Source organism: Epinephelus moara, chromosome 12 (assembly GCF_006386435.1).
Source record: "Epinephelus moara isolate mb chromosome 12, YSFRI_EMoa_1.0, whole genome shotgun sequence".
In the NCBI taxonomy this organism is placed as follows: Eukaryota; Metazoa; Chordata; class Actinopteri; order Perciformes; family Serranidae; genus Epinephelus; species Epinephelus moara.
In genome coordinates, this window is record NC_065517.1 from 26,588,291 (window position 1) to 26,596,520 (window position 8,230).

The 8,230-nt window shown below is 39.8% G+C and overlaps 1 protein-coding gene across 1 annotated transcript in view; it reads right to left on the bottom strand.

Annotated features, from left to right (window-relative positions):
• Positions 1-1,256: 1,256 nt before the first annotated feature.
• afg1lb (AFG1 like ATPase b) overlaps positions 1,257-8,230 on the bottom strand; it is a 44,730-nt gene continuing 37,756 nt past the window's right edge. Inside the window, exons 9-13 of the mRNA XM_050058087.1 lie at positions 8,085-8,155; positions 6,712-6,812; positions 5,691-5,831; positions 3,556-3,663; positions 1,257-2,142 (exon numbers count right to left, since the gene is read on the bottom strand). Of these exons, the coding sequence (XP_049914044.1) occupies positions 1,996-2,142; positions 3,556-3,663; positions 5,691-5,831; positions 6,712-6,812; positions 8,085-8,155 (568 nt within the window). The 3' untranslated portion in view covers positions 1,257-1,995. The remainder of the gene's footprint in view (positions 2,143-3,555; positions 3,664-5,690; positions 5,832-6,711; positions 6,813-8,084; positions 8,156-8,230) is intronic.

The following is an 8,230-nucleotide window of genomic DNA, read 5'->3' on the forward strand; positions in this document are numbered from 1 at the left end:
GTCCATTAGTCACTCACTCTACAGCAGGAAACAGCACTTCACCACAAAACTCTGTGCCTGAAATTCACTGTACTTAAAAATAAAATTTGTTTATAACAAACTTGACACCTTTGGGAGTCATTTGCGGTCCATTCCGAATGGTCCATGACCCACTTTTGGACCACGACCCAACAAGTGGGAACCACTGCTTTAAACTATATTACAGCTTTAATGTTGCGGTCATTCTGGCTGACACAATGTTAGTTTTTCATGTTTTAAATTAGACCGAGAATCATAAAAACACACTACGACAGAATCTATATTGTGCAATATTATTTTTGCATGGCTCCAGTATTTATTTATTTTTTTTTGTTCCATCTCATCCAAAAAAAAGTTCCTCAGATGCAAAAAGAAGACATTTCATTTAATATGACCAAAAAAAGTAATTTTTTTTTACCTTTTGCAATGAAAGGTCCACTGTGTAGGATTTAGGGAGATATATTGGAATAAAATAAAAACAATATAATAAAAAATGTTTTGTTTGGGGTATAATCACCTGAGAATAAGAACTGTTGTGTTTTTGTTGCTTTAGAATGAGCCGTTTCTATCTATTTAAGGATCGGGTCCTCGTCTATGGAGTCTGCCATGTTGCGCTGCCTTGTTTCTACAGTAGCCCAGAACAGACAAACCAAACACTGGCTTTAGAGGGGGCCATTCGCAGTTTCGCGTTGGCCACTGTAGTGAGTATCAAGCAGTGTTGGAAAAACACTGATTTGTTGTTTATTTAGTGTTTTGCCAGTTTTAATCAGCTCCTGGTAAAAACCTCCTTAATGTGTGGCTCAGGGCGAAGGTTAACACATGTGAGTAGGTGCTGGACTAGTAGCCTGTCTGAGATGTCCTGAAACACTGATTTGTGATGTTAAACTGCTTTATTCAGTGTTTTTACCAGTTTACATCAGCTAGTCCATGTGTTTTGGAGAGGAGGACACCCATGTGGATAATTCAGCTCCCCGAAAAAACCTTCTGAGCAATGAAAACTGAAGGAATTCTAACTGGGACAAGTTTCAGCTGATTGAAATCTGCAACCCTCACTGCTAGATGCCACTAAATCCCCCTCTATCTTACACACTGTTCTTTTAAAATAAAGTTTAAGTTTTAGCAACTGAAGGGGCGTTTTTTTTGGTATCGTGTCTTATGCATTTTTTTGTGTCGGTGTGCATTTTTTAAATCAGATTCAATTGTTGATCTTTTGTACAAACCTGCATGACCCCCTTCACAACTGTTTGTTTTAACAATTTTATTATATTTTATTAGTTTTACTGCAGTTTCCAGCTTGAAGTTGTGCATGATAATCACTGTAATAATGCAAGACACATTTCCCCTCTCAGGTAGTACAGTTAAAAAACAAACAAAACAAAAAAACAGTAGTCAAACCATCAAAATCAAGACGACTTCTTCTTGATTAAGAATCCAAACCTGGAATACATCAATGATAATCTAACAGCTGCTGACCTTCATGGATGGAATTACATCATGAAAATCATTTTAAATTGATACCAGGCTTTATATAGTAAAGGTTTCATTCAAAGCTGCACAGAGACAGATATTGTTTCATTGAGAATATTTGACCTTTCTGTCATTCACCCACTAGAGGGCAGTAGCCAACTACTCTGACGGACACTTGGCTCCTCTCCTCTCCCTGAGGTGAGCACCTGTTTGCCTTGTGGTTCACACACGTTGGAGAGGTTTTCATATTCTTAAAAATAAACAGTCCACAAGGGGGAGAGAGCACACCTCTGAGAAGAGGACCGAACAGTAAAATGGGGTAACAGATGCATAAGATGAAGGGAAGTCTGATCAAATCTAGTTTTGTTATATATCTACTTTGCTGCTTCCTGCATATACTGGGGCCTTTTCTGTTATTAAACAGGACCTCCTCTTGCGTAGTGTCAGTAGTCGGTGAGGTACTGTGTTGTCTGGAGGTATATATGACTGTCAGGCAGTCAGGAGTGGATGTCAGGTGTTGGTGTGTTTCTTGCTGTGACTGCGGTCTCCTCTCATCCAGTATGACTCCGTCTGCATCTCCATCAGTCTGGAGACGGTCCTCTGGGAGGCAAAGATCTCCTCCTCGGCTGTGAACAGAGTCAGGTGCTCCGCTGCGTCCTGAAGAGAGGAGCCAACACCAGGGTTAGCGGCTGATATTGAAACAAGTTTGGGTTAGAGAAACAGAATAAAGACAGAGGGTTGATTTCAATTGGTGTGAGAGAGAGACCCTCTTTCAGGAATATCATGCTCACATTCACATAGTCTCAGTCCTAACCCTTTCCTGAAAATGTAAACTTTGATTGACATATGATATAACAAATTAAGTAACATTGGGTCTAATAAAATGTACATTAGAAATTTGTTTTGGATTTATACTGCAATAAGTAAGCTTAATGTGATTGTTAACATCAAATATTAACCACCATACGCTGCTGCAGACTTATGTACGTGTTCCTGTGATTCTGTAAATTCCCTTTATTAAGTTTGTAGTCCACACTCTTATGAACTAATAACTAGTAAACAACCCACTTATTTATATCCTTATTGAAGCCTTTTATGAGGTGAACTAATTTACAGAGAAATCAGTAATGAGATTTTTTTTTTTTTTACAAATATTTGGATTTTGGGAACGACATCCATTCATTGCTGTGAGGAGATGATGGTTTTCCTGATGTTTTAAAGGAATACTTCACCCTCAGAATGACTATTTGTGTATCAATTACCCACCCCGTGTTACATGGAATTCATGAAGTAAAGGTAGTGTTTTTTTTGCATAACTCCATGGTGAACGAAGAATCCAAAAACAGAGAAATACTTGATGAACTGAAGTACAAGGAGTCCGCGTTTAACAACAGCAAAACTATATCAAAACAGCAGTTTACTATCTCACACGCAACTCATGCAGTATAATCCAAGTCCCATTTATCCAGACGTATGCTCAATGCTTTCCAATCATGTGCATTTTCACTAAAACCTTACTATTTAAAACCCTTCCTCATAAACAGTCACACAAATGACAAGAAGAACCCCTGGGAAAAAGTGTGCATTTGAACTCTGCTCAATAAAATGCATAAGCATAAATAAGGTTTTAGCAAAGATGCATGTGTTTGGGAAGCTTAACATACGACTGAATGAATGAAACTTGGAATATACTGCGTGAGTTGTGTGAGAGTTTGTAAACAGATGTTTTGATATAGTTTTGCTGTAGTTAAATGTGGACCTCTTGTACTTCAGTCCATCAAGAATTTTCTCCGTTTTTGGATTCTTCGTTCACCTTCATGTCATGAGTCATGCAAGAAAAACTACATCTACTTCATGAATTCCATGTCACATGGAAATTGATATCCAAATTGATGTAGTTTTGCTGCTGTCAAAAGTGTTTTGATTCTCCGTTCGTTGTCATGCGGGAAAAACAGTTTTCTTCTCTTATTCAACATAACACAGGGTGACTAACTGATATACACGTGATCATTTTGTGGGTGAAGTATTCCTTTAACTCGTTATGTTCTGTTGTAGTAGATGTGATTTTACCCCGCTGAGGCCGAGGTCATCCAGCAGTTGTCTGTCCCTCTCATTGTCCCCTCCTGTGTGGACAAACAACCGGTCCAAAGGAGAGGCCGCCAGCAGAACCACTCTCACCTGGGACACAGAGGGAAGAAAATAGATACAGGAATGTCCAGTTAATTAATAGAGGTTACTTCCTATATAATTAATTGTCTGTTTCCTGTGATCAATATTAAATGACAGCAGTTAACCATTCATTTATTACCTCCTTAAAATGACAGTACGTATATATTTCAAGTCAATTTGAGGTGTTTTATTGCATCCCTGAGAAGATTTAAGTGCACGTTGACTTTTTTTTACCGAATCAAATTTCCTCTTTGACACAATAAAGAACTGAATGATGAAAATATAGTTCATGGGAAGTGAGCCAATATGAGGTTGACACTTAACTGAATACTGTACTGAATGCAGTGGTAATATAATAATCTGATATTACTTTTTGCAGCAGTGAATAGTGTAGGGATGTACCATTTTTATCTGCCGCTTCACTGCTTTCAGTGGAAACAGGCAACTTTCCTCCCCTATCGTTTCCAAATGGTATTACTGATGTCGCTGTTGTAAAAACAACTGGATCACTGTCCATTTTCCTCAGAGCCTGGCAACTACCAGTTTCCACTAGGGATGTCAGTTTCTGTGAATTTTGCTTTAGACACCTATCTGCTGGTAACTAAGTGGGTAATTTTTAGGAAAACAAAAATAGTTGAAATACAAGAGGTCTCTCCTTTTAGTCCGGTGCTCCTTTGACTCAGTGAGCTTTAGCACTACCCAGTTAGAAGTGGTGAAATTTTAATGTTTTGTGATGAAAATGTTTGCCTTTTATTTTCTGTCTTTGCTGACAGACAGCTAGCCAATCACATTAATATGTGGAAACATGACCACCGCCCAAACTCCAGTTTCCACTGGTTTCTTGACCATTTTGAACTATGTGGGTCAGGTGGGAGCTAACGTTGGGAGCTAGCTAGCAGCACCACTCATTCGTTCATTCCGTTCCGGTGGCAGAACATGTTGCTGTGGAAACATTGTGCCCACCCTACAGTCTCTCCCCTGGTCACCAAGGGGAGTAAGGGGCTTCATTCTGAGCCGCAAAACCCTTTTAACACTATTTACAATGTTAGCATCACTAGCTGTGCTGACACTGCTAAACGGTTTGAGCTAGGGGAGACTGGAGGGTAGGCACAATGTTTCCATAGCAACACTGGTGGGTCGGGACAGCATTGCTAGCAGTAATGGCCAAATGTGTGGCGCTGCTAACTCTAGCTAGCCCCCACCTGACCCTTCTGGTCTGCAGCGCAATAAACTGAAGGGAAGCAAAATTAAGCTGTAGATGGACATGTGGAACTGGTCAAAAATCTTCTAAGCGGTTGACCAATAAACGGTTAATCGTTGACATCCGTAGTTTTCACAGTTACTTCAGCTAGTCCTTTGTCCACCATTTCCACTACTGGGGACAATAACTGTAAAGAACTTACTTTGATACTCTTTGGTAGGTGGACATAGTTACCTATAGCTCTACCCATCGCCAGAATACACGTTGGCATTGTACAGTTCTGCAAACCACGAAACGTAACATTTTTAACCAGTCGTGTAGCCAATATGTTAAAACTTTAGCTTTCAACAATGTTGTGGCTCACATAGTTATGTTGAGGCACAAAAAGTTTGGCTTAAAATACCCAATTTTGACAGCAAAATCGTGGCTGGGAATGCCAGGATGAGACGTCACACCATCCACCATCCCCTCCACCACCCAATGACAAAGTCAGCTCATATACATGTAATCAGAACTACATCACTTTTGAAATGTTGCTATGATATGCATGAAACGTACAAATGTAACGTATTAGTGGTTTGCAGAAACATGAAATGCCAACATTCTGTTTCTGGCGACTGGGTTGAATAGCTACTGGGAAAAAACCAAAGTGCTATCCTACGTGATGGCTGATGCACTTCCTTTCTGCTGTAAATCGAGCCATCATTTTCCCAAGAGATCATTTTCAATGGCAGAATTAGTGAAAGCAAGGCTTATAGGGAACCAATCTAAATGTCAATTAGTTAAACCAAAAACTAGTTCCCCATAACTATAGTTTGTCATACAGATAGAGCACCTTGTTGTCGTAGAAGTTGTCTATGAGGGTGGTGAAGCGTCTGGCCTGGTCCTTGAGGGTCAGAGTCAGGACGGGAACATGGCGGATGAATACGGTGTCAAAGTGCTGTGCTATTTCCAGGTAGTCACTGGCACCAAGAGGCTGGAAAACAAGTGAGCAGGTTACATCAGTGAGTAAACTACAGCAAAACACAGAGCAGAGGGTGAATAGTTTCAGTGTAGCACAGCAGCCTTGTAAATACACACACACAAGACGTTGCAGTCTGTAACATACAATGGGAGCATGTTGTGCAAAAGACGGATGTTCAGTCACTGTCCTTGGGTCTTTGGCGTTCAGGAACATTGCGCTCAAACTTAATGTGGACGGGCCAACATGTATGTCAGAAGAAGCCTTGAAGTTCACTCACTCTGCCTGCAAAAGCTCACCGCTGTCCATCAGGCTGCAGACTTTACACACACTGACGATTACTGTACCTCACTGCTTTTTTTTTTTCTTTCTTTTGTAGCACAACAGGCTCAACCATTCACTAAATTGTCAATAGACTTGCTTTTTGACATTGAGCAGAAAATAGGACTGAGATGGAGGGAAGGTGATTCAGTTTGAGAGCAAAGGCTTGGACAATAAGGACACAGAGGAGGGAAGAAACAGAACACAGAGGCAATAAAGAGGCAAGAGAGGTGCTTTGAATTTCAACAGTTTTGATTAGTGGTGAGTGGATTTTGTGTGTGAGTGAACTGTGTGTGCGTGTGTGTGAGTCAACTCTGTGCACCATTCCTGTATTGTAACTATATTTTTGAAAGCAACAGCTGAGATGAGTGTTATGTTGTTCCTGCTGCCTTTTTCTTTTAATGTTTTTTGTAAACGCTCTACGAAAAATTATATGTATAGCTTAAGATGGTGATTACATGCAGTAATAAGAACTATTGTTAAGGATGTATGTTACTGTCCTGAAACCGTTGTTTTACAATCACAGGATGCAGAGAAGATTATTACAAGACAGACACCAGGATAAAACACTCACTCTGCCACACAGCTCATCAAAAGTACAGTCGGCGATGGAGCCACAGGTCTTTGCCAGAGTGACGTCTCTGCCCAGCACTGTGAGCGTCCTAGGGCCGGTAACTATGGAAACATACAACAAACAATATACCTCATATCATAAATATTTTATGATAACATTTACAGTTGAATCAATATGTTAAAAGCAAATGAAAGTTAATCCTCCACCACAGAATTCAAACCCTCCTCCTTTCAACCCTGCTATTAACTTACAAAGCAGGACACAAGATGTGTATGTACCTTAAGTGACAAACATAATCCAAATTGGATGACTACAGTGTGTCTACAAATTTAAAATACACTGTTTTTAGATATATAAATTCAAGAAAAATTCCAGCAAAGTTCCAAACTAAAAGAATTTAACCTTAAAATCCACAAAATCCACAGTTCAAAGTCCAATGTTTTAGAGCCTTTAAAAGTGACTTTAAAATCAAATTTCGCCTTTTTTGAACCTTTTGAGGCCTTGGCTTTATTTTAGCTCTAAAGCTTAATAATGGTCTAGAATAATACACATCCAAACCAGTCAGCTTTGTGTAGAAAAACATTACTTTTGGTACATTTTTGCAAAATATGATGCCATACTGTTGCTCTAAATACTCAAATACGACTCAAGAGTATTAGAAATTTAAAGTTGTAGGTGTGATGCGAGACAACAAAGGCCCTGGAATAGAAAGAATGGGCTAATGCAATGGTGGAAATAGCGTCTAATTAATGTATGCTCAGTAGAATAAATGGCGATCAGGAGAAAGGAGTGTCTGAGAGCAAACTTTCTCATTTTACAGCTAAACAGTAGACTAAGACATGTTTCTGAAAACATTTGAGGACAGACATAGGCAATGTAGTAACAGAATCTTAATTAATTTTTGATAAGCAGTGCCTTGTTTGACAGTTTATCCATAGTCCGTGAGCAGTGACTGCTTGCTGTGTTAAAGACTCCTCAACTGTGATTGGTTGAATCACAAGTAATGCACACTTCCTTCTGCTCAGTGATATGGTTGGCGGGTGTAGTTTGGTAGAAAGAAAATAGTTCCTACATGAAACTGCTCACAACAAGGTCTGTGGATTGTCTTGAGAATCCGTGTCATGATTTCTGTAAAGAGACATTACTGTTGAGTTTTCCAAATGTATTTTTTTGGTGCTTGAGCACCACAAGCTGAGTGCCATCTAGTTTTATTATATTCGAGAGAAGGCAGACATCTCTATGGCCGATATCTTGGCACTTGGAAACTCACAGCAAAACAATCTAGACTGATAAACAGCACAACAGGCAAGAGGAAAAATACGTAGTTTTGATTTTGGGGTGAACTGCCCCTAGGTTGTCCCTAAGTTTCTTACCACTCTTTTGACTTAAGGCCAGCTCCTTGAAAAGCGCATCCAAGAAGGTCTCCGCACCAGGCTCCCCTGAGCTGAACAAGACAAACAGACACAGACACACACAGACACACACAGACACACACACACACACACACACACACACACAC